This window comes from Lissotriton vulgaris, chromosome 3_1 (genome assembly GCF_964263255.1).
Source record: "Lissotriton vulgaris chromosome 3_1, aLisVul1.2, whole genome shotgun sequence".
NCBI lineage: Eukaryota > Metazoa > Chordata > Amphibia > Caudata > Salamandridae > Lissotriton > Lissotriton vulgaris.
In genome coordinates this window covers 614,152,382-614,180,031 of record NC_141689.1, presented here as the reverse complement: position 1 = coordinate 614,180,031, position 27,650 = coordinate 614,152,382, and the positions used below count along the sequence as shown (strand labels likewise).

Sequence of the window (27,650 nt, the reverse complement as noted above, 5' to 3'; positions counted from 1 at the left end):
GCAGTATTTCACGAAGCAGTGAGATCAAAATTCAGGTTAGCATCTGCTGTTTCTTCCCTTGTGGTTCCCTTACATGTAGTTCTATTGCCTTTGATCCCCCTGCCTGTGGTCTATTTGCCAGTGGTTCAACTGTCAGGTCCTTCCCTGCACTGCATATGGGACCACTACCTATTATCCATTTTCATTTGACATGACTCCATTACCTTTTGCTAAATGGCTTTTGGCTACATTGCGTGTCTCTTCACAGCCTGTGACATATTTAGCTGAACTTCCCTCGGCATCCTCATAGCCATGCCTGGTGCTGAGGGTGATTGGAGAGTAAGTAGCCTTCTTTTCAATGTACTAATCCACAGACTGCGAAGTCATACAGGATAACTATGCAGCTTTATCTGCTTTATGCTACACAGATATGTCTAGCCTTTTCAAAGGCACTGTGGTAGTTATTCTGTATTACCATAATAGTGGGGGCTGATGGTGCGAGATGACGGAATAAAACCAAACAAGCTGGCGATCAGGGCATTCCAAAGAGTGCCATGATCTTCAAGTTCATTCTGCAAGAGGGACCACCTGAAAGTTTTTTGGCATTTTAGGTTTATTCCGTCAGGTTGTATAAGTGAACGTCTGTATTCCAGTGATGTAAGACTACCCCACTTTCAGAACTGTCATCCTATTTGTTCAATTTATTATCTGATTCATGAAAATAGTTGAGAGGAGGTAATTGTGGTAATAAATTGATGGCTAACATACATGTAACTACAGCCCATATCAACAGCATATGGATCCAACTAGGGCTTAACAGAAAGTACAAACCATAACTAACAAAATGTGGTTCTCAAGTAAGTACCCCCTCACATGGCACAGAATATTATCCAAAGATTCGCGTTCATATCCACATAGCCTGTGATGTTTCCGATCTCTCAAAGACAGGTCCCAGAAGCTCCTCAAATTGAGAAAGGGTATTTGCAAGAAATGCAATCTAATGGCTTTATGGCTACCTATGTGCACGGCTAAGAGGTGGCCAGAACGTTGGAAGATGGTATATCTGTTTAGTGTTTTTATAATACAATCCTTAAACTCCCCTCAAAGATCTTTTGTAACAGATTGGCTTTTAGCATCTTCTGAAAACTAGAATATGCGGGATCTCCCCTCTAACTTGTTTTACCTCAAAATTGTTGAGTAACTGGCAAATTAACCGAAGAAAGGATATTGAATATCCTTGCCTTGAACCTGTGAGCAATTTCCCTTCATATAATCCCATTTACCGAAACCGGATCAGAGAGATATGGCAGACTGGATAAGTTCTAACACTAGACTTCCATTGTCATGAGATTGTATTGCTAAATTCAATTTAAAACGGGTCTGGGACTGGGTAGTTGTTGAGGGCAGACCAAACAATGAATTAAAACTTGTGCATTGTTGGACGTCACAGGATCCGGAACCTTTACCAGTGAAAGCCTCCACCCCTTTTGGCATGGCAGTAAGGACTGTGCTTAGAAACTGTAGTATGCTGGAATTCAAATCAGGTTCTGTTAGCTTAGTTTACAAGTGCTTCATTGCATATGTGTTTGTTGGCGATTCGCTCTTTACAGCAGTGTGTAGATACCAATTTCAGATTTTGCCATAAAACGACATTATTGCTTTTGACAAGTTTGACTTATAAGTAATTTCCTTTGTTAACATTTTCTGTGGTACAGATGGTTCGCTGCAGCGCCACCATTATAAAATTCAATAACATATCTGTGTTTGGCGGCAAAGTGACATAAAGCATTTTCCGGATTTACTTAGCAAAATAGAAGCCTGCAGGCACAATCTGCAGCCTCACGCAAGCTCCAATACAACCCTTTGAAATAACCCGCACTGTGTCATTAGCATGTTGGATCACAGGCACGTGGAGCAGATCACGCTTGGGAGGAATGCCCCAACAGGGAAGCACCTACTGGGTTTCAAACCCAAAACTACCATTTCAGCCAGATTGGCTGCAAAGCCATGTACATTGGTATTGCTGCTCATTGTAGTAAGCCTCTCAGAACCTCTCAGTAGCCCAATGATTGCAAATATATAGAAAGCACTAAGGAAGGTAACTCACTGCCTTTAGGACAATTGTTTACTGGTCTTTGGCAGCCTTCTTGAATGACCCTTTTTTTGATGCAAGGATCTATGCTGAATTTGAATTGATTTTTAAATCGTTTTTTTTAAGCACACTCACTGCTTTTGCCGGTGAAACTTGGGGGCGTATGGTCTGCCGCGGCTCGCTGTTTGTGCAGAGGGGCTCCTGAACATTCCCCCTACCTCGGATACTTGAGGAAAATGCGTAGGTCAAATGTGCACTTCCGGCCAGCAATAAAAGGGCATGCTGAGCCGGACGTGCAGCGGGCTCGCCGCTGGCGAGCCAAAGGCAAGTTTGTCCACATCCGGAATGCGACCAGGGCTAGAATTGCTGCCGGTTTCAAACCAGGTCCCTCACATTGCAAAGAGACATCCTGGCATGTAACACAAATGAGGGCAAGTGTCTAGCGCATCTACACCCTGATAAAGTAATGGGTCCATTAACCTGCCTGAAATGCAGATACAAGCTCAATCATAAACTCCCTAAACAGGTCACCCTAGCGGACCCCGAGCGACTAGTTAATGCTAGATCCCTAGCCAAAACGCACTGCACATCTACAAAATCCTTACCAACCTAAAATTAGATTGTCTCTTTATAACAGAAACCTGGTTAAAAGACTACTCAAACCCTGACGTTGTGCAAACCCTCTCCCCAGAATATACTATATCCAGACAAGATGGAGCTAAGCAACAAGAAGGGGGCCCAGGAATAATATTCAGGAACGCTTTGAAATGCTCCATATTCAACATCACAGATTTAAAAGAGGCAGAGAGTCTTGGTTTCTGCCTCCAACTAGATAGCCTAAGGTCCTTTGCGGGAGCCCTGATCTACAGACCCCGGGACCCAGCCTTACATTCTTAGATTCCCTGGGTGAAAGCATGAGCTCACTGGTGGTTAGTTACTCCAATTTCTCCATTCTAGGTGACTTCATCCTCCACTTTGAATCAGCTGATACCCCAAGTGAAAAGAACTTCGGAGAGATCACAAACACCCTTGGACTGAAACAACAGATTGAAGCGCCCACATACTGTACATGGGACGCACTGGATGGACTCTGCACCAACCCAACCAGTCTTAAAGTGGACCCCAGATCACTATAACGTGGTCAAATCACAGGCTGATCCCGTTCAGGATTGACTGCCTCATTAAATATCCTAGGAAAAACTCCAGTCAACCTGATCTTAAAACAGGATGAAATTGGAGAAATATGCTAACTAACTTTAACCTATATGTAACAACAGAATCAGATAAATCTATCCTAATAGGGGACCCATCAACAGACACTCACATGTTTAATGACTGAATGACCGCAGTAGCCAATACCCTGGCGCCTCCCGCCCCACACAATAAAAGACTCCCAAATAAAAACTCTGCCCCATGGTTCACTCCTATGCCTAAAGAGCTACAAGGCCAGTGCAAAAAAAAAAAAAACGCACATGGATAAAAACTATAAACAAGAAGGGTTCACCACCTTTAAAATTGCTCTTAAACAATAGCACCAACAAATCAGAATATGAAAGAGAGAATACTACTCCAACCTTATCACCAGGCAGAGTCTGACCAGAAAATGATCTTTAAAATCCTTTACAGACCCAAAAGTGTTAGAACGCAAAAACCCGCCGTCACAAATTCTATGTGACCAGATAGCGTAATATTTTGACAATAAAATAAAAGATCTAAAAAAAGATTTAAGACAATCAATGCCAGCCCACAGAAGAAAGGGCCAGAGAAAATTTAACTGGGCGTAACTGTTTCAAGGAGATTAGCCTGGAACAGTCCCGACAAGCCATTCTAGCATGTAAATCAGGATCCCCTCTCGATCCTTGCCCTCCAAAAATTCTACATTTGACATAATAAACCCCATAATCAACAGTATAATTAACTCCTATCTCAAACAAGCGAAAGTACCGGACATTTGGAAAATAGCAACGGTCAAACCCTTCCAAAAAAAAAATACCAGACCTGACGACTCTCTTCATCCTCAGACCTATTTCGCTGCTACCAAATATGACCAAAACTACTGAGAAGCTAGTCAATACGCAATTAAACGCCTATCTCCAAGAGGCTACCATTCTGCACCCCAAACAATCGGGTTTTAGGCCTGGACATTCACCAGAATTGGTGCTGCTCCATACATCAGAAACCTTAAAATGTATCTTAGATCTAGGTAAAAATGCAGTACTGATTCTGTTGCACCTATCGGCTGTGTTCGACACAGTCTCTGACTACATCCTGGCAGACAGACTCGGGCAATGTGGCATATCTCACAAAGCCCTGGCCTGGCTAATCTCTCTCATGGACAAGAGGAGACAAATAGTAACCATAGGCAACTTCAAATCAACAGAAAAACAACTGCTCTCTGGAGTCCCTCAGGGCTCTGCCCTAAGTCCCGATTGCATCTTTTGACGTCGAGTCCATCTCATATGCGGATGACACTCAGCTAATTCTCACTCTGGACAAAAATTCCACAACAGCTGAAGAAAAATTCCAGAACTGTATTTCAGCAGTCATGGACTGGATGAAAGCAAACATCCTCAAATGCAACAGCCAAAAAACAGGGATTATGCTGCTTGGTAAGTCCAACATCTTCATGCCCAAACAATGGTGGCCGACCAATACAGCACCACCCCCAACACAATAGACACTGTGAGAAATCTAGGGATTCGATTTGATCATATACTATCCTTCCACCAGCAAGCGCTCTTGGTAGCGGGTATGTGCTTCCACATGATAAAAACACTGAAAAAGTTTTTGGACTTACTACCTGCCAGAAAATCAGTGGCAGTAGTCTCACTTGGATTACTGCAACAGCCTGTATGCAGGAACAAATAAGGTAGTGCTGAAAAGACTACAAACATTACAGAACGCGGCAGCCCGGCTGGTATGAAGATTACCCAGGAGGTCCTCGGCAGCAACAGCACTCAAAACCCTCCACTGGCTGCCCATACATCAAAGGATTCTCTTCAAAATCCTAGTAATTATTTTCCGAACCCTCAATAACACAGGACCCACATACCTGAGAACCAGAATCAGACTATATATTACCCGAAGGCTTCTGCGATGATCCCTGGAAAATCTCCTGGCACCCCCCGCCTTCCATCTGGAGGAGGAGACTCAATGTCTGTCCTGGGAACAAAAGCATGGAATGTCTTGCCCAACCATTTGAGACTGCCTCAGTCTGAGCCCTTGTTCAAGAAACTCCTAAAAAATTGGATCTTTGCGGCCCCCGACGAGTTAGTGCTATCACTTATCTGACCCTTCCACCGGTTGGTCCTACTAATTCCTCACCACAGACCCCGCCCAGTTTTTTCCAAAAGCGTCAAAATGCTCCCCGGAATGAACGTTGCGCTCTATAAATATCACTATGCATTCATTCATTCTTCTACTTTGTGATCCCCAGAATGAATTAAATAACTTATTGAGGATATAGTGCAGGCGTCTGGCATGCAACACCTGTAAATACAATTCCTGTTCCTTGGATCTTGAAGCAGAGTTGCATTTAACAATGTAGGTGGTGGTGGGGGATTGAAAATATGGTTGCTCAGTACTGAGATTTTTAAGAAATTTACATTTTTTTGTGAAATTTGTGTTAGGCCAAATGTACAAAATTTCTCAAAAGTTAGCAACATGTGATTTTGTGTAATTTTTACCCATGCAAGGGTGGTTTATACAAGAACGGTATTGCTTAGAAATATTATCTACTCGAACCTGTCTCCTGACATTATCTTGCTTTACTTTTTCACAAAAGCATGCCAGCAAGTGAAAAAAGTTAGGCAACACACCTGTTAACCCCATTTAGCATCAAATCAATAATTACATGAAAGCTGTATGACATTTATGTAATTTGTTCAATAAAAAATTATGTAATTTTGCTTTACTTGACTCATAAGGGTCAGAACCAGGATCATACTTTAGCAAAACTATTTCTACTTAAATAGTACCTCTAAATAGCAAGTTAACCCTACACAAAAGGACACACAGGACTAGGATATGTTTGTCATTCTTTTGCCCCTAAGTTAGGAGGAAAAATGCTTTCAGCATTCCATTAACAGACTTATTTAGAATGAATTGCAATGGACTTCCCTATGAGTGATATTGGTACTCATGGGTCACCCTCTGGAGACCATTGGAACGGTTACAAGACAGCAATCTTAAGTGAAATGACGTGGAATAAAGACACATTTGCCCCCTACGCTATCTGGAGGGAAACCTAAAAATGTTGAACACCTCTACGCTGCTGTACAGAAGTCATTGCTGGACTTTTGGTCCCCGATTAATCACATTTTGTATTAGGTATTGTTGATCTACATAACTCTATATTTCTGCGTGCCTAGTTTTAAAGCAAAACATGGTGGTTTTATATAAACCGTTAATAAGGAAATATATATAATTTTTTTAAGTAAAAAAATATACCTCTGAGGACAGCGCACTGCTGAATATGATAAAGAGGGACATTTATATGAGTAGCATAGAGCTGGATGTAGCATGATCAAGTGGGGATTTTAGAGGTATCACCATTCACTATCCAAGTTTGTACTCTTGTCTCGTGTGTCAAGGCCTCTGGTGCAGAAGAATTCCAAGATTTGCTAGATGACTCTGTTTACACCTATAAGCAGGATCATCAGAAAGAGACCAGGATCAAGTATGTTCCAAGGACCAATCCGGGACTGTAAGGATCAAGGTAATCTAGCAGACTCACGCGGTGAACATTTTAAACACAACTATAGGCCACTGTGCTGTACCTGCACTGTGCATCCCTATTAAGAAAGACGGTTTCCCCAGAAGTTAGGTTTGTTCAGAGTGAGGTTGGTTAACGGTTTCTACTGTGCTAGAGAGTGGTGTGGGGTAGTGCATTACCTTCATAAGAGAGGTTCCACACTCCCACAACAAGTTCCAGTCGGTCCAAACCCTTTCACAGCTCCAAACGGGGCACCTGCGCATTGGAAAGGGCCTTCATGGCTCTGTACATGCCAGGGAGTGTCTGCTGATCAAATGATTCTATTGTGGTTACGATCAATGGAGTAACTAGCTGAACTAATTGACAGAGGAGCTCTCAGGGAGCTTTACCATTTGAGGCCTGTTATAAGCAAGTCCAAAGAAAGGGTGGTCACCATGCTTGGAAAAATACTGGTTCTCTCAGTTTTTTTCTTTAGGTGGATGCAGCTGAGCCGAATTGGCCATTCTGCCACTCCGGCATTTTCCCAGCAGGCTGCAGACTAGGCACTGGGTTCAAAGCTATATGAGCTGCCATGATCCACGGATGCCCCATGGCCCCATTGTAATCAATGCCTTCTGCAGTGAGTGGCTAGTCTGAATATTTATGCCAAGGTTGATTTTGGTTTCCAGTCCAAACATGAATACCAGAAATGCAAAACATCCCCAAATCTTGGAGGGGGGGGGTTAGTAATTAAACCATTATTGCAGAAAGGAGTTCCCATGAATTACAGGCTACTTAGCCTTTTAGACCTTTCTGAGAAAATCTTTACACAAATTCTGCTCTCTAAGCTTGAGGATTGGGTTTATGAAAGCAATTATTTACCTTTCAAACAAGGAGGTTTTTTGGCAGACCACTCAACAATCAATAATTGCTTTGCCCTGTGCACAGTTGTAAATAAGTTCATTTAGATAAATCATTATTTGTGATGTTGCTGCGTGGACTTCTGCATAGCTTTTGTTACGGTAAACAGAGGGAGGTTAAGGAGTAAAACAGAAATCTCTTGGGAGTTGATTAGCCCATCTCGTTATGGAACAAAATATGTCTAAAAATAAGGAAATCCTCCAGAGCGGCAAGCACCACCCAAACAATCTTTTTTATCTATAACAGATTGCTTTTTAAACCCGCACATTTACACAAGATACATGCTGCTACTTCTAGTACATGCTGGACTTGCGCTCAAGACATTGCGGACTTAAAACATATACTATTTACATGCCCATTTGTCTTCATGGTTTGGGAACAGGTTTTGTCACAAATTACTACCGTTTTCAACGCCACAGCTCCCTTGTCCTTTATTAATATTTTCTTAGGTATCTTGTCCTCTGATTGGCAAAAAAACATTCACAAATGCGAATAATTGATTTAATATTAGCAGTTGCCTTTCAACAGATAACAAAGAATTGGAAAGATACTTCCAAATTGTCATATCTCGCCTGATGGTATGCTATATGTCACAATCACAGATTAGACAGGACTCTTGTCAATCCTATCTCGCTCGCCACAAAGCGATTACACCTATGGTCTTCTGTCACACAATTATTAGATAGTAGTGTGAAAAGATCCTTTATTCACCTACCTTCATTACAAGAAGTTGCTATGCCTCCTTGACTTCCTTTATTTTAAATTAACATTTCGTTATATACCTTTTTAGTACTGCCTACATAATAATATATTGAAATGACATTATAGTTTCTTTTTGTTCTATACTATATTTAACGTGAACCATTCTTTCTTTGCCTTTAGATTTGCATATTGCTTAATGTGTTTTCTTTTCAAACATATATCTTTAATATTCTTTATTTCTTTATTTCCTCATGTACTTATTTTTTTCTCTCCTATAATTGATTATATGTATGAAGAATTGTTGATTAATTATTATTCTTAAAGAAACTTACTTTTGGAACTTAAAAAGGAGTAAATTATTATCTTGGAACGCACTGAGGGGTCTAACACCCCTATTTACTGCTCACATCGACCCAGACACGAGTAGAAATGGATCCTCCTGATCGCCTTAGTGAAAAGATATATATTTGTAATGGATTATACCGATGATTCATTTTAACCCCGATTTGTTTCACATTTTTTGTGTGGTTAGCCCAAGAAGTTTATTAAATACCCCAAGTTCCTTTTCACCAAAATGGGATATATCCTGATACCTTGATTAATGTATGCTGCTGATAACCTTATTATACTGATTACACCCCAAGGAAACTTAAGAAAAAACTTTACATTCTAACAAAATATTTTAAGGAAAATTATTTAGAGGTAAACATTGAAAAAACAAAAGTATTAGTATTTGCAAAATAAAAGTATCTTATTTACCTTTGTTTTTAGATAAGATAAAAGTAGAGGAAGTTAGAATATGTAAATATTTAGGGTTGTTCGTTTCCACAAATCTAAAGTGGAAAAATATATACATTTTCTTAAAAACCCAAAAACTTTTTCCAGTTATATTTACCTGAGAAGTTTAACTCCATGTATGGGAGAGGCTGTCTTTTACCCTGATCCTGAAAGAATTTTTGCACAAATGTATACCTTAAGCACTTAGGATCAGAAACTATTTGTATACCAAAAGTGATATTTTAGATCATGTGGTCAGTGGCTGTTTAAAAAAAAATCCTAAACCTTCCAAAAGGGTTAATGATCCAAAGTATTTGCTATGAAATTTACTGGTTGTCATAATCTAGAAGCTAGAATGCTTCTTCTAAAATGTAAAAATAAACTTTCTTTAGATGGTAGTTCAGATAAATTATTCTAGATTTGTTGGCTGGAAACACAACATAGCAAACCTATTTTGGCATTGGCACTTTTAAATCAAACAAATGCTATCAGAATATTATTTGTTATCAGTTGGAGTTTGCGACCCTTTTCCATATAAAAATGTGTTAGAAGATGGAATATTAATAAACAAGGATAAACAATATGACTTATTTATCCCAAAAATTCTCAATCAAGTTGACATTCCAGACCTTGGGAAATGTTGGTGTGCTTCTATATATTTTTTACTTTCAAGACTTTTTACTCATTCATGCTGTTTTAAAATATAGATTAGGATGTAATCTATTACTGGGGGTCCCACAAATGGCTGTAACAATTAATGAAAGGGTGTTTCTGTAAATGCCCTCTAAAGAAGAAATATACTATTACTCAATATAATGCTATTGATATTCTATCCAATGTGCAATTTGCAAGATGTTAGGATGATTTTTATATCTGTGAAATTTAGACGATTTGTTGTGTTAAGGAATTTTGTAGAATGTGTACAGGTTTATGGACAACTGACTTAATGAACATATTTTAATACTTTCTTACTGTGTCAGATGACTCTACAGATATCAAAAGAACACTCCACCCAGTCGAAACACATTCCCTGAGTGAGCTTCTTGTATTGAGAACCCACTGACCCTGAAGATGGGCTGCCATCACTTGGCATTAATTCTGGGAATCCTTCCATACAGAGATTGGCTATGCTGCAGTCTATTTCTTCTTTGGGGTTGAGGCCTAACTTGTATTGCTGCCACTGGTCGTGAATGGTGCTGTGAAGGACAGGACCTCTCTAATATTGGGATGGGATTTCTACTGCTTCACCCCTTCCAGCCGCTGGTCCACCTTACTACAACCCAATGTTATTTGAGCATGCTGTTCCGAATTACCAGTTAGAATTCTGCATATTTTAAGAGATATTATGAGAAATTAAATTTTCCTTCATCTGTGCTGTCGTGGGCTCAAAAAGCAGCCCTAGAAATGTATCCTACTTCAAGAAGTATAGTGAGCAGGGGGCATCTGATCACTCCCATTTGTGGGTGGATCTGGTGGGTGGGGAGCTGCAGACCCGACAGCCTTGGCTCTTGGATCTTTAGGCCCGTAAAAACAGGGAAGTGAAGACACAGCACAGAGAGTAAACTGAACAATATTTTCTCGATAACAGGGACTTGGTAATATTGACGGTTTCGTTATGTTAGGCTTATAAGGCTGTTATCAGGGGTCAGGCTATATCCCTGATGGCGGCCCTGTGGAGCGCTTGGCTGCAGCTGTGCAACCAGAGGGGATATTCTCCTTCTAGAATGGAAGCATTCCAGCTACCAGGTTGTGTTTGGTGAACATGCCCTTCATCTCAAGCAACAGGATTTTTTTAGATATCCTACATGACAAGGCCCACACCCCGTTCGAGACTTCGCAGCGACATGTATGAAATCAGGGATGCAGGCAGGCTGCTGGCCTGGTTGAGTAGATGTGAGAGGAGGCACAATTGGGTGGTGTCACTTTGTCAGGTGGCTGACAAAGGTCTTATGATGGACCAATCTGCAATTCCAGCAGTGTTCATGGAGTACTATTGAATCCTTTATGATGCCATAACTTACTGGGGGTGGGGGGGGCGACAGAGACCATTGGACTACCCAAAGCTCGATATTGCGAAATTTGACTCCACTCCCCTCTGACTGAGAAGAAATTGTCAGAAGCTATTAAGGAGCTACAGACAGACAAAGCGGCTGGACCAAATAGTTTCCAGGCAGAATTTTACAATGATATGGCCAGCAGGCACACACCTCATTTGCTTGCTATGTTTTAAGGGACTTGTGTGGTGAGAACACTGCCATTTAATTTACGTGTTGCCATAATTGTGCTGATCACCAAAAAGAGCAAGCAGACTGACGAGTGATGTTTGGTTGGTGCACATCTTAGTTCTAGTTGTTTGTATGTGTGCTTTGACGTGCTGAGTTCTGGGGTGTACCAGCTGGATCCTTTGGTGGGTCTGTGCGTTTTGGTTTGTTTGGTGGGATAGACGCGGCACTGGTGATCCAGGCATTGAAGCTCTCCTCTGCCCGGGTCAGGTTGGTGGTGACTGTGGGCTATGTGATGCTGAGGGCGTCAGTCCGTTGCAGCGGTGGCAGGGGCTGCTGTGGTGGTTGCGGGTGGTGCAATGAGTCCCGGCGAGGGTGAAGTGTACGATGGAGTGATCTGACCAGATGGGCTCCGTGGTGTGGCTGTATCTGATTCTGTTGCTGGACGTGAAGATGGGGTCCAGCGTGTGTCCTGCTTTCTGGCTGGGGTTCGAGACCAGCTGCTTGAGGCAGATGGTGTGTAGTCTTTCTAGGGGGCTAGTGGAATTGATATGTGTTGGGTCGTCCAGGTGGAAGTTGAGGTCTTCAAGGAAGACAGAGTATTCGGATTCAATGGTAGGCAGGGTGATGAATTTTGCGATGGTGTTGCTGAGGCCAGTTTGTGGTCCTGGCCATCTGTACGCGATGGTGCCTTTGATTGTGGATTTGTCATCTGTGGGGAGGTGGAAGTTCATGTGTTCCATGATCAGCATGGTTTCGTCATCGGTGGTGGTTCAAGTGATTGATTCTTTGTGTACAATGGCGATGCCGCGTCTGTTGGTACGGTCACAGTATTTCATCTTGTAGCCGATGTATATGGCAGTGGTGATGCCGGGAGCCAAAGCAGGGGTGAGCCTGGTCCCAGTAATGAAGTTTACGTCAGGGCGAGGATGGAGATTGTATCCTAGACTTTGGTGGCCTGTTTGCAGAGTGATCTGGCATTGACCAGGAGGAAGCTGAGTTGTTACGGGAAGGTCTTGGATGCAAGGGATGGTGTGGGGCTGGTTGCTGTGATGGCAGTGGTCCAGGGTTGGAGGTGTATCGGCAACAGATGCAGGTCAAAGGTCAAAGAGCGGCTAGGCAGCATTTGTTGATGCGACTGGTGTCTAGGGCATGGAGGTTTATGGCAAAGTATCTGTCGGAGCGCAGTGAGCCGGGGTTCCTGGCACTAGGCGCAATCCAGACATGACAGGTGCACACCCGCTGCATGCCTCTACTGCGTGGCCATGCTGAGTCTCCATAAATAATCCTGGGAAGTGGGAGGGGCTGGCATGGAGGTGGGAGGGCGGCAATCGGGAAAACAAATTGCAGGATCGGGAAAAAAAGCAGGTGCAGGCAATGGCCACGAGCATGGGGGCTATAATGACAACACAAGGACCAGGGGAGTTACACTAAACAGGCGCAATAGGCCAATTACAGTGAAGATACAAGCACTGGGGGAAATACCATAAAAACAGTAAACGAGTGCAATTGGCCAATTTCAATGGAGGGCTAATTTACAGAGAAGCACGGGCACTGGGAGAAAAAGAAGAAAAAATAAAGAAGCGGAATGGGCCAAATACCAGTATGTTAAGAGCACCTAGCGGTCAGTGGGAATGTGAGACTGAACCTGCGACCTCGAGGGCTGTGCACAGGGCAGCAGTCATGAGGAGCTGGGCAGTGGCAGCGGAGGGAGCGGCGCAGAGACCAGGAGGTCCAAGAGGAATAGATCTGCCTCCACAGACTACCCATATTAAGTATCTGGAATATTCTTTGACGCATTTGGTATTGCATTGTGTTCAAACATATATTATGTCTGAGAAGGAAATATCAACTTCAAAATATCTTCCAAAAAACTATTTTCATTCTGTTCCTGTCAGTTGTTTTTACATTGTCCTTTTCTGGACAAATGAAAATATTTGCTGTTCAAAGGCCAAACATCAAGGAAATTCAGTATTTTTGCAGAGAAAGACAGAACCTATTCTCAGTGAGTTAATATTTGCATAGAAAAAAGCAATTTTGAACACATTTGAAGCCTGGCTTTTGACAGCGCAGTGCACGGAAAGTCATATGAACTCTTCCAGGTGCTTTCATACATATATGAAATAGTTAATTGTTATTGTCCTTGGGCCAATTTTTGAAACTTCTCCAAAGCAGATCTCCTATTTTTTGCACCACTAAAAAATAGAAAAAATGTCTTACGAAACACAAGTACTTTAAAAGTTTATGACATTTGAGTGGGTCTGTCCCCTTTTTACCAATCAATGGACTGCCTTTCTTTTCAATCATAGTATGTGCTTTTGCTCACTACAAAATCTCGTGCAAGTGGAGTGAGAGAGACAGAGAGTGTCTGTGTGTGTGTCCCTGTCCCAAACAAAGGGCAGGCTTATAGCAGTATCGAAGTTGCATTTCTAGACAGTCGTAGATATATTATAAAACGTACCTCTTCTGTGCGTTCCTTTGGGTTAAAAGCTGCACACACAAACTATTTAAACTTTCATTATGCATGGCATTCTTCACCAGCATAGGTCTTACTCTCCAGCCTTCCAGGATGCCTTGGTGTTCCCGTCTACACCCACCTAAAGAGTGTATGCTCCTAGTGGAAGAGAGCAGACAAAACCGATAGAATAATGTTGAGCACTGACCCGGTCACAGCAGCACATATCCTAAATAATCTTTAAATGCTGCTTTGTGCTAAAGAGTCAATGTACCCAAGCCGCAACCCATGAAACAAAGATTCGGTTAATGATACATTAAATAAGGGCCAGGCACAAGTATGATCTTCCATGTTGTACCTACTCCAGGTACCATAAGATGCTCCATCTCCCCATGGTCTTCAACAAGATATTTTTGCTTTAGGGTCACACTGACTTTGGCTTTTGCGGTCTTATAAGTCAGAAACATGTTTTAAGTGGTCCCATCTCCTGCCCTCCCTTCAAGTTCTTTTGTTTGCATTGTAACTTTCTCTCGCTTGTCAAGATGATGCGAGACACTGTTTACTGCCTGCAGCTCGAGACGCTTTTCGCTTACTGTTACAAGAATCCATGCTCTTCTCTCTGCATCGCGGATTATACGTGACTGCACAATGTACAATGCATAGTGCTCCTATCTCTGCCAGAGCAACCTTTCTAATACAGGGAGATTAGCCCCACTACATGGGCCAGGCACTGTGGCAGGTTACTAGACTGTGGTACGAAAATATTAACAACCAATGCACAGCAAGTTTACTGGGGGTTTCCAGGAACACCCCCGTCGAGTCACGTGTCAGAGGTTGTGTGGCCAGTGAATATGCAACATTCATCCCTGTATCCTTGAATGGCCAATGAGGTCTGTTCTACTAAATTTACAGCTGGAGGGTTTGTCTTCAGCTGTACCTCAACTAAAATATATTTTGTCTGTACATTTCTGTGGAATAGTGGCAGCTACTGTGATCTGTTTTTTGAAGGCGTGTAGATAAGACAACCACCTCCACAACCCCTATACCTGGGAACAGATTTTAGTTGTCACAATTAAATAGAACATTATGGGAGGTATATGCTGTAGATATATTCAGTTACGCTCCCTGGCAGGCGATGAAAGCACTTTAGAAAATGCTGAGGCACATTCCTCTGATCCACCTATTTTGCTTGTTCTGAATTTTAACTCTGCACAATAGTTAGAGGAGTTTGCCGATCACTGTGAATGGGCATGAAAGGAAAATCGTGCTTTGCCTGCTGGATACTGTGGGTCAAAAGGTACCGGTCCAGGTCTCCTGCCTGCTGTTTCACAGAGGTGTGAAGTGTTGGAAAAGGCGTTGCTGTGCTGCTGAGAGAGATGGCTTGCCGTGAGACGAAGATCTCTGTCATCCTGGGCTAAATCTCGCTAGCTTTTATTTTATTTATTTTATTTTATTAATGTGTTTTTATATAGCGCAGACTTTACCCGAAGGCGTCAGAGCGCTTCACAATAGGAACAGAAATTTACAAATGAACACAATTACAACAGCAGACGATAAGTTACATGAGGTAAAAGTGACAATTGTGAGCAAACAAAATACATGAGGTAGCAAACAGTGCAATACAGGGGGAAAGAGTGACAAGTGTGGAGGTTACAAGAGAAAACAAAGTACAATTAGAGGTATAATACTGCAATATATGCTAGACACAGAGGCACAAGAACAAACGTTACGTATGCAATGGTGGCACTTGTGCAAGTATCAACATCAAACAAAATGTGAGAGGTAGCAAAACAGTGTGTTACAAGAGAAAAGTGACGTGTGCAAGTTACAAAAGGGTACCATACACAGGTACAAGGAGAATACTGCAATAAATGGTAAACACTCAAACTACCAGAACACACTGGGAAGGCACTTCCATAGTCATGGAGAATAGTTTTCAGTGATGGGAGGTATTCCTTCAGATAATAGAGAGGGAGTGAATTACTTTAGGCGGTGTCTTTGGAGGAGGAAAACTTTGAGGTCCGTTTTGAAGACCTGAGAGGAGGTGGTGGTGGTCCTTTTCTTACATTATGTGGTATAAACATAAAGACAACTGGGATGAATTCTAACCAAGCCTATTAAAAGGAGAGAAGACAGAAGATAGCATAGAAAAATACATTACTTGGCTGTTTGGCCAGGGCGACTGACGTGGCATCTGGGGACCACGGTTCGATCCCCGGCGGCAGATTAAGCCAGCACCATGTGACTCTGGGCAATAGCTTGCTATTTCTTCCCGACAGCCCCCAGCGCCTGGAGACCCTTAACGGTGATTGTTTGCGCTTTACAAATGTGAATTATTGTTAAAGGATATACAAGGAGAGGTGTTCTGATCTCTATCTGCCTGGAATAATTTGACACCATAACTGCTGAAGGTAGTCTAATGATTAGAATAGAGGGACAGCAACATCTCTAGTCTGCTGAGACTTGCCTCAGGCTATGAAGCTGCTTCTGAGCCTACAATTTACTGGCACCTAAACGGGCTCTGAACATGGAAACTTCTATATGGGAAGAGTTTTTTGCCAGTCTATATGGAGGACTAGAAGAACTTTGGAAGCATTGCTCTAGGTTGTTGTTGACTCCAGTGAGGATGGGGGTAAGTTACCATGGTTTGTAACAGCCATGCCCAAAGAAGTGTGCGAAATAAATGTACAGTACTCCTATTAGCCCTGTCTCTTGTCCAGGGGCTCTTTTCACCACCAGCAGGCACACCTTTCTTTTTGCAGACGTTCATCAGAGGCTCCTAAGGACACGTATCCGGAAAAGGGACACTTTTTCCTGATAGTACTATCTTATATCGGTTGGAGATAATACATGTGTGCAAAATTCACCTCACATATTCAGAATTGTATGTTTACTGAATAGTAGAGTGTTGGATGCATCTCATTGTCCGCACCCACTGAACCCGTAAAATCGCCAAGAAGCTCACAAAATAAATATTGCAAGAACGAAAGCTTGCATTGCATCCCGTATCCTTGCATCAATTTTGGTAGTGAAAAGTCACTTTCTCACAGCTAGTTTCCCTCTCCGTCTTAGCTTGTTTCAGAAAGAGTTTTCATCCTTTATCTGACATTGATGCCTCCTTTACTGGAGTCTACTGTCTGTCCCGTCAGTTGGACAGATTTTCCCTCCACACACACTACAACTCAGAAGATAAAATCATTGACTGGCCGAACCCTCAAACTTCAATATTGCACGAGCTAATGTTGTCTCTTTGTCTATCACGCAAAAATCCCACAAAATGACTTTGTCATTTATTCATGTTTTTTCACCTTTTCGATTGCATTTTATTAAATACCTTAACACATTTTCTTAATGTTTATGCCATTTCGCTATTGTTCGTATTTCATTTTTTATGCATCTTGGTATGGACCTTTGCATGATTTATGCATTTGATTGTATCATTGCTTGGCTGTGCTGCTATGCCATTTTCGACATTCATATGTCTCTGGAGGATTGCCTTACTGCTCATGCCAAGCTACAATTTTGAGCTAAAGCTGGTTTCCCTTTGTAGGTGCCTGTGCTTAGTCAGTCTTGGAGCTCAGCTGCCATTTACATCAGACAGTGATCTCTTTGACCCATACAATTAGAGGGGCTCTCTTTGCAAATGTATTTCCTGCAGAAGATGCTCTCTGTATTTGCCTATTCTTTCTTCTTTCTGTTGATATTTATTAGGCTCAAATTGTGAAGCCATCTGTACAGCTTCACTCACTACTTCCGTGCATCATTACGACACAGGAGAAGAAAGCCTAATCCATTCCGGTCTTCTCAGCAGGATCCTCCACGAGAAGCATGTTGAACATTGTGGCCGGAAGGAACCTTTGACGCAGAGATAGTGTTATGAAATGGCGACAATGATGGTGCAGTACTCACTCACACTCTCTGCGAACCGAGAACGGACATCCCCGTGCAGGGCAGTAATACATTTTCAAGTCACAAAACCAGAATCAGTCTTTTAAAAAATACACAATTGAAATCGACAGAGAAATGTCTTGATTTTATAATGTGCAAAGCAGACAGGACATATGTGCAACCTGCTATTTTTATGCACATTCCTGTCTAATGAGTCTGTTGGAACTCTTGCGCCCTGTAATAGACAAAGATGTTGCTTTATACTGCCTTCTAACCTAAGTATTTGCTCACTACAAAATTGCATGAAAAAGACAGCAGTAGTAGAGAATTACCAAGAAGAAAATATGGAAAACCCCCAAATCTGAACATACTTGTGCGCCCTCTCTCTAAGTTGCACCCAAACTTCGTTCAGCCCCATCTGCCCACAACTTTCACCCTTGAAATTAGAGACAACTCTGTAATTATATCCATGGAGTAGAAAGTCAACACATGGCTTGCTCATATCCATGGATTACCAGGGGTTAACATGTCATTGCACATTTCAGAGGCAGAATCCTAAAAGACTACATCAAGAATTGACTGTGGTTTCACCTAAGAACTAGAGAGGCTGACGTCAAGTGACTCGACACCAAGAGGAACATGGCTCTCTGTATGCTTTTCCTAACAAGGAGAAACACAACAGTATCCTGCTCTCGTAATACCCTCAAGCAAGGCAAGTTTAGGAGGACTGAACCCCTCACGCGGCAGCCACTGGGATCCATCAAAATAACATTTGTGCACGTTAACATTTTAAGTTAGGTCCGCTGGTACAATTAATTAACTTCAACTCAACATCTAAATGAAAGAAAAATGCTACCACCACCAAAAATGGGGACTGAGTCAAAAACCTGAAATGATGACAAGTAGAACTAGATTATGTATTATCTTTTTTTTTTTTTTTTCTAAGACTTCACCGTATCTAGGGCAATTGGCGCTAATGGTGAGCCAGAAAGATCTGACAGAAGGTGCGGGTGTTGTCACTGGCAAGTCTGCCTTTGACTAACCCTGATTGTGAAGTGTAGCTCCGCTTTGTGGTTGTTTTTTCTTAATGTTTTGCTAGAAAATCTATATATATCTTCTGCTTCCATTTCGATTCTTGATATTAATTTGTTGTTTTTCAGGTCTAAGTGGCCTTTGCCCTCTTTAAGTATGACAATGATAGTAGCTTCTACGGTAGAGCTGGTGACCGCGCCCTTGAAGGTGAAAAGTTTGAGGGCAGTTTCAAGTGACTAGTTGGTTGTGTACAGAATGTCTTATAGAAGCTGATTAGAAATCCATCTGGGCCAGGGGCTTTGCCACTTGGAATTAAGGATAAGGCTTCCAAATTATTTTTTTTCCCTCTAGTAGTTTGTTTAGGGAGAGGATGTCTGTATCAGAAGCTTTATTCATCTCAAGGGAAATTTTTTCAGAATTCCTAAAGGACCTTAAGATGAATAGATTATGTATTATCAATGAGGAGAAAGAGTATTGGGGCATCCCTTACTGGCAGAAAAGTGCAATGCATCATGATCTGTGCCCCGAAAATTAATCGGAATGTTTGAACCTTTTCAGGCGTTCTATAAAGCTGCAGGAAGCTGGGAAGGTAGGGACAGAACCTTGCCTTCAAGTAATGCCAACCATGAGGTACAAATGATCAAACATTTGATAAAATTGAGGGAAATATTAAAGAATTCCGTGCGGTTCAATGCTTTCAGCCCCACCACCACTCTCCCTCCCCCCCATTCCCCACTTAATAGTAAACCTCAATTAGTTTGCGAACAGAAGTTTCCGGTACATCTGCTGAAATTCGAACTATTTTTTTTGTATTCTGTAGATACATGCTCTTCAAACAGTAGGGCGCTCCCTCATGGGTGAAGGTAGTGGCATGGAAACTGCAAATATTTTTGTAAACTGACTGTGAACAGAACAAGAGCAACACATACAGTAAAGTTCAGGTGATTGCACTGATTGGTCGACAGACAAATTTGGATTGGTTATGGCACTCGGTAAGCAATGCGTTTGCTCTTGACTTTCACAGGTCGTTAGAATTCGGGAAGAAGTAGCCAAAGTGTAGGCTGATTCTGTCTCGCCACTATTAACCATTTGTCAGAACCAGATTGTGGGCTGTAGTGCTAGAGGGGTCTGTGATAGGGAGGAGACAGCGACAGGGGTAATACGAGAGGTGCACTGACAGGGCAGTGGGCAGTGATGGCGAGCGGGTCAGCAATAGAAGACCAGAAAACTGTAAGGTTTATGTGCAGTTTCTGATAGGGGATGAGAAGTGAAACAATAGGGTGAAGGGGCGAGAATAAATAAAGTAAGTGACAGGAAAATGAATATTAAATAGAGAAAGGAGCACTGAAAAGTTGTGGACAATGATCAGAGTAGTAGGACGTGATGAGCGTGCAAGACCGGGACTGAAAACGTGGACAAGGACTTGAGGAGTGGCCAATGACTTGAGGTGTAGACGGATGCCCGTGACAGCAGAACTGATAGATTTTCAGGGGAAGGGAGAGACTTACCGGGGAAGTGGACACCTTCAGGAGAAAGCGGTGGTGAACAGCAAAGGGAGGAGGTGCACAGTGAGAGGAGAAGCAGACAGTGCCGGAGAAGTCGTACTCACATGAAAGGTGGGCAGCATCTGGAGACGAGCCATTGACATTAGAGGTAGGTACTGCTCAGAGTTGGGCGTTGACCCCAGTGGTGGATATTGGTTGGAGGGCTAGACACTGGCAGAGGAAAGGGACAGCGACAAGAAATATGGGACTTGGTGTAGGCAGATGTGGGTGCAGTGTACATCAAGCTAAAGGAGGCCATGAGGGCAGCTGAAAGCGGGGCTTGGCTTTGGCACTGTAAGAAATGAAGACCTCCAGCCCTAGATTTTGCATCATATTATTTCAGAATCTGGTAACAGTATACTGATGTTGCACACAACAACTATTCACGCAGATCTTCACTTTCATAAAAGGTGGGTATACAGTACAAGGAGTCAGATAATGTGTTTCAAACATTTCATCGCTTTAATTAAGTTCAATAAAATATATTAAAAAAAGACATAGTATGATTGTTTGTGTGTGCTTTAGGAAATTAAACAACCTTATAGTAGTGCTAAAGTGAGAAAGTAAGATACTGGAAATCCAACACAGCAGCGTTTACCTCCCTGGGCAAACGCATTGCTATTATGATACATCTAGACGTGTTTGACCAAATATGAAAACTATTACAAGACATTGTTTTCGAGAGTAAACTAAATGTGCTCTTATATTTTTAGGTCATGGGGCCCGATTCACAGTGAATACCGAAATCAGTAAGTGCCTTCTGTGAATACCAAAATGGTAGTAAGTTTAGGATGTTGTCGTAAGTTAGTTCTGTGAATCGGGCGCTATGTCTTTATGAACAGGAAGACAGCAATGCTGTGGGTCTATGCAGTGAATGCAGGGTGGAAAGGGGGTATTAAATGTCCTACCTCCTCCATTGCACTGATGAGGTTCTGAGTGGATTTGCTGATCTCCGCGCCTGCTGGAGGCATTCCGCTGCCCTGGGTGAAAAAGGCAGATCCCGGGCTGGAGTGTCCATTCATTTCTATGCTGTAACTGGCTTTTGTAGGGCAGCAGAGCTGGTTGTGTAGAATAAAATACACCACAAACACATACAGCCCCTAAAAGGAAACATTGTAATGGTAACGTCAATGGACAGGAATACCTACAGTAAACTACGTGCAGCACTTCATCGTTTTTGTTTCTGTTGGGCCTACAATCCAGCAAAACTTAAGAAAATTACACAACTCACCTGGTTGGTTTCTGGTCCATAGATCTAAATGTCAACATTTATTACAAACTCACCATCATGTTACTTTCGTAATGTTAAGAAATCAGTTTCCACTTGGAAAATAACACAGTGACGTTTACACAGAACACACAGGTGTAGCATGACTCCAACAGGATTCCATAAAAAGAAAACAGTAAAGTAAGATGGACATTCACAAGGAAATGGGTGATGCCAGTGGCATCGACCCCACTTTCAAGTAAGCAGTAACCTATTCTGCTGAAAAACTAAAGTGAACTTCTACGACAGATGCACCACAGGAAACAGGTAGAATAGGACAAAACGTGAACGTGGAAGTTCATGACGTTTTTAAGCGGGCACATGGCTGTTTTGGGCACAAGGTTGTCTTTGCAATAAGTGACAAAGTATTTTCTCTTGAAATGTTGGGAATTTGACGAAGACACACTGAGGTAATATAGTCTACTGAATGGCATTACTTCTACTGTTGTATCTTTGATTTTATTTTGGGCGTAATGCTCTGTTTGAACTGGAGTAGCCTGCTTTTCTTAAATCAAACACTCTTTTTTTTCTTTTTTAATACTTCTCTTCCAAATTCACATTATATTTTGACAAAGGAGTTGCCAGATTCAAAATATCATATCAGCGCCATCTGAGCTTTATAAGATTGGCCTATAATGTTTCCACAATATATATTACATAATGTCATTACTCAAACAGGGTGGTGTTTACTACCCCTGACATGAAGACCCTCATTACAATTGGTCCAGGGAAATGGACGGTATTATCCCACCCATAGCCCATTATGAGTTGGACCCTGAGAGTCCACAAAGAAAAATAGAAATTACAGGGGGAATTGGTAATTCAGGGTCCATCTCTGGTAGTAATTTCTCATTTTTACTTGGACCTTCATGCAAAGATGTTGGCTGCTTCCAGCAGCCAAATCTATGAATGAGATAAAGAGGTTTGCGGTGAGCCCACATATATCATAAGTTTGATGGGGCAGGTGTAACTGCTTCTACTGACCCCATTAGAAATAAGTGGCCATTCGTAAAGCAGACAAACGAAATCCCTTGTAGCTACCCCTACTTTCAATCATTCGTAATAAAGGAAGTTAGAACTGGGGGTCTCTAGTTGGCTGAGGTAGGTGCCTTAGTCCAAATTGGGACCCATGCTTCTAATCATGGTAAGGAGGGTCACACCCTTAGATAACCCCTGCTCACCCCCTGGTAGCTTGGCACGAGCAGGCAGGCTTATCTCCAAGGCAATGTGTAACGTATTTACAACCACACTCCCAGTAACAAAGTGATAACACCACAAATAGACACCACACTGGTTTCATAAAAATAGCGGTATCTTTATAAAAGGGAATACGATGAGACCAAACGATAGATATCCAACATATGCGTATTCTTAATATTTCACTTGGCCGGTTATTAGGCCAGCAATCACTTGTAGGTTCATGCGGTATTAATGAGCAATTCACGATCTCTAATGCAGTCCTAATGCAATGCTATGCAGATTGTAATGTAGTAATAAGACAGTCCTTAATGCAAGAATCAGGCAGTTCGTAATGAAAGAATAATGCAGTTCGTAATGCAAAAATTAGGCAGTTCGTAAAGCAAGAATAATGCAGTTCGTGATGCAAGAATCAGGCAGTCTGTAATGCAATAAAAATGCGGTTGGCCAATCCGCGCGGTCAACTCGGGCACCACTAGGCCCCAACAGCAGAGACAATGGTCGTTAGCTTACAGGGGCGGCCCCGGTACTGCTGGGCAGGTACGGGCCGCTCGGGGACTAGGCGTGTCTAACGTGGTGCAGCGGGAGAGAAATTGGAGCACTCCTGTACTCCTCCTGCATGCCTCCCCAGGCCCCACAAGCTTGTGGCTCCCGACCGGAGTCCAAGTCTTACCTAGGGGGGGGCTCCGCTGCCTCGCTCTCGCTCCCAGATCGTTGGACGTCCTGCTGGGCGATCCCGATCACGTTGCAGCTCTATTGCTAGGCGACGCTGGAGCCGGACGGATTACGGTGCTGCCTTCTACTTTGTTGACGATCTTGGTCAGATTCCTTTCGACGAACAACGATCATGATCCATTTCACCTTGTAGCTTCCTTAGCTTCAAGAAATCCTTTAGCACGTTGCGGCTCAGGCCGGTGGCAGTGATCTTTACTCACAGCCTCAGTTACGATGACGGCTCAGGCCACAAAACAGCAATGAAGCAGCGTGGACGATGTTTCACGCTGCAGGGGCAATACGGTCACAGGGCACCTCATAAACAGCACCATGGACCACACAGCAGTCTCAGGTGTGCAAAAAGCACATGCACACAGCGTCGCTGAGACACACTTGGAAACTTTTATGTTCCTGAGTTTCCACAACAGGGGACCAGCTCTCCTCGGGCCCTTGGAGACAAGTTACTTTAGGACAGAGCACACAGCAAAGTCCTCTCAAGCAGGGGGACACAGCACACAGCAAAGTCCCTTGTCCTTTCCTTAGTCAAATCAGCAAACTGCGGGCCAGCCCCAGAACACACAGCAAGGACAGTTCTACTCTTCAGTCTCTTCAGCTGTTCTTCTTTGGCAGAGGTTCCTCTTGAACACAAAGAAGTTTCAATCATTTTTCAGTATGGATTTCAGTCTTGAGTTCAGGGGATTCAGCTCTTACATTTATACCCCGCCTTTGAAGTGTTTGTGTTCAGGGGGCTCAGACCTCGGTCCAAACCAGACCTGGGTGTCTTTCTGCCAGTGCACACCCTGCTCCTCTGATAGTCAGCAATGGCAAAGTGCCCAAATTATCTAAGTCTGCAACATAATGTCAAGAAAAGGGCTAAGAAGAAGGCAAAAAGTTTAAGGAACTTTAGCCAAAAAGGGCCAAGTCCAACAAGGGCCCACATCATCAACATGGCTTTCAACTAAATTGAATTCCAAAATGTGGTATTTTCTTACTCATTTGTCATCTCTCAGTTATTTAGAATTTAAAAGTCTTTATATTTGTTCAATTTCTTGATTTTAATTTTGGAACAATTTATGAAGAGCCCTTTTTCATTATGCATGGATATTATAGTGTAAAAACAGGGATAGTCCTAAGATTTGTAGCACCCTTTAGGACCCCCAGAGGCACGAATGCCCCCCTGTAATTTGGCCATTCGTACTTCGTGGGGCAATTTAGTATTCCCTACTTGGTGGCTCCAAAAGGCTGGTGCCTAGAATCGTTTGGACCTGCCTGTTCAAGAGGTGAAGAAGACAACTTTTCATTTTCTCTATAAGTATTATGTCACAGCATGTGTAAGGGCATTTGTAAATACCTGTTTCTGAGTAATGCAATACGTCTGTCGGAAATTCCTTTTTTGACAAAAGATATGACCCCTGAATTTCAGTCACCCAACAGCAAAAAAGATCTCCATATAAAAGCAGCATGTGCAACAAGAATCATGATTCTTTTTAATTCTTGTGTCTCTAGCTTTGATATCCATATTATGGTGCCCCTGGGCTTCCATAGCACTATGGAGTTGTTCCTAACTCATGAGTGACATTTGTTGCACATATGCAGAGGATAGGCCTAAAAGTCACTTAAATGCCGAATTAAGTGGCTCACATGGAAAAGAGAGTTGTGAGGCCGTCCAAAGAGAAATGTGTGTTCTGCTCTGAGTTTAGTCCCTTTATAGAACAGTAATGCACTCAGTGAGCCAGAGTATGCAGACAGCAGAACATGATGGGAATGACTGAATATCCTGGTGAGGGGAAGATTTACATCTAGGGCCTGATTCAAGAGGGTAACTTACCTGTAGGAAAGATAACTTTGTGAATCAGGCCCCTAGTCTATCCAAGGAAAAGCATACATACGAAATATCACATGGGGTGCAGTCCCTAGGGAAAATACCGGCTCTGTCAGTTAACCGGAAGGGAGGGTAACAGAGAACATGCTCATTAGTGTGTGTGGGGAAAGAGACAATTACATCAAGAAAGAGAAACCTTTAGGCCTCGTTCTGCATTCAAACCAGCAAATGATGAAAAAACACAGGAAACAGACTCTGCAGCCATTTTAAAAGCAGAGAGACCATGCTACCCTTCATGGGTACAAGGAGGCACCAAAATATGACCACCACTAACTGGGTCTAGTAAGCACATTCTGCTACATGTTTCAGCAGAGAACAGCCTATTGAGTCTACATCATTTGTTTTCCCCTGCTCCTTATATCTTGCAGCCCAACGTTTAAACATACAACAGATTTTCACACTTGAAAATTTAATTTCAACATCTCCTTACTTGTACATCTAATTGTTCTAAAAGTATAACTAAAAGTATCACTAGTTTTATACTGCACATGAAGCAGACTCCTGCAAAGGACATGAACAGGAAAGGGCAGTCTTGGGAAGAAGACACCTTCAGGTAGACCCTGTCCAACCTTGTGCCCCTAACACAAACCCAGCCTTCCCTACAGTACTGTAGTGTTAAAAAAATGAACTAATTACCTCCCACTTCCTTTTTCTAACACAAGAGTCCCAAAGGACCAAACCAGGGCATGGCCAAGACCTGGGATAGTGCATCCCAAGTAGGAGGGCTACAACAGCTCAGCAGCTCTCCCTTCCCCACAGCTTCCATTCCTTTGCCTTTGATGACCCCCAAAGCCCAAGAGGAGGAACAGAAATGGAGCCCATCAGATGCAGTAGCCCACCAACTGTCAGCCCGCTTCTCTTCCCCTTGCCCTTCTCGCGCCTCTCTGCTCACCTGTCTCTTTTACTCATCTATTCCCCTTCCAACCCACACCCTTGTCTATGCTCTTCCTCCCCTTAGTCCTTCTCCGTCAACTTTTTCCCCAATTCCTTTTTCACCCCTTGTTTATAATATCTGTTTTCATCTTTCTGGGGCAATGCACAACATCTACCACTACAATAACCACAACTACTGCGGTAACCCCCAATGACAGTGGTATCTACAGTGACAGTGGCATTAGGATCCCCAGTAGCAGCACCATAGATGCATCAATACCACACTAGAGACACCAATATCAGTCACTGCACCACAAACTATACCATCAACATCATTGGTAGCAATCCTGAATGTGACAGCAGTGGGACCTGGAACTCATATGGGAAGATTTATCAAGACATTGCGATGCTGCTGCTGCTGCAGTGATGTAAAGTTCTGATAAAGTATTCACTGTCCAGAGCAAAACTTTTTTTGTGCTTTGTATTGCTTTGCACTATTTTGCATAAAGGGGGCATTCCGTCGGAGGTACTTGGACACACTGACACCACCACCCACGGTTTTTACGCAAAGCCAGATCTACAAATATTGTCTGTTCTTCCTTCCAGTACAAAACCTTTGCTAAACATCAGGCAGACGGTGGTGCAAAGGTATGTGCATGGCGCTATGCATCCTGTTTGTACATCAATGCGGAAGAGCGCATCAGGAGGCCATTTTTAATCAATATGGCTCTGCACTGCTTTCCCCCTTAGTGTGACACAGAAACTGTGGTTGCTAGTTGGCATGGCTCTATAATTTCGTAAATGTTCCCTTTAGTATCTACCTGTGGTGCCACCACAACTTCACTGAACCTGAAGAAGTAGCCAGCATCACCAGCAATTCAAACTGCACCACAACTACTGCTTCCACCAGCACCACCAGTGCCACTTCCACCAGCACCGCCAGTTCTGCGTCCACAGTGTTCAAGGACTAGACTCTGCCACAACTCCTATTGTCTGACTGTAGCCTTTTCTCGTTTCCAATTGTAACACAGGGGACATACTTTCTGTGGACAGTCTTGATGTAGCTTAAACAATACTGTTCCAAGACTAAGGGGTATTTCCCGCCACTGGTTGTCTTCTGGCTGCCCTCTCCTGTGCAGTCCTGACTCCCAGTCATATGAGAATACATTAATATCATATAGGAGGGGCTTGCCATCTCAGATCACACAATAGCTGCTGTGCTAATAAGTTCTGACTGCCATTTTGATTTCAGTCTTATAAAAAAGGAGACCCTGAATGCAAACAATTAGTCAACTGTAGTTCAGTACAGCTTTAACTTTATGATGCCTGCCTGCACAAAACAGCTGCAGAATGAATGACAGGCTTTTGACATTGTCTGATGCTCGAGTGAGTTGTACACAGGGCCGGACTAG

General features: G+C 42.7%; 1 protein-coding gene across 1 annotated transcript in view; it reads right to left on the bottom strand.

Moving 5' to 3' along the window:
• The window catches only part of ADGRV1 (adhesion G protein-coupled receptor V1), a 1,865,288-nt gene that overhangs the window by 56,557 nt on the left and 1,781,081 nt on the right, over positions 1-27,650 (bottom strand). Inside the window, exon 89 of the mRNA XM_086963519.1 lies at positions 21,214-21,405. Coding sequence (XP_086819645.1) covers positions 21,214-21,405 — 192 coding nt within the window. The remainder of the gene's footprint in view (positions 1-21,213; positions 21,406-27,650) is intronic.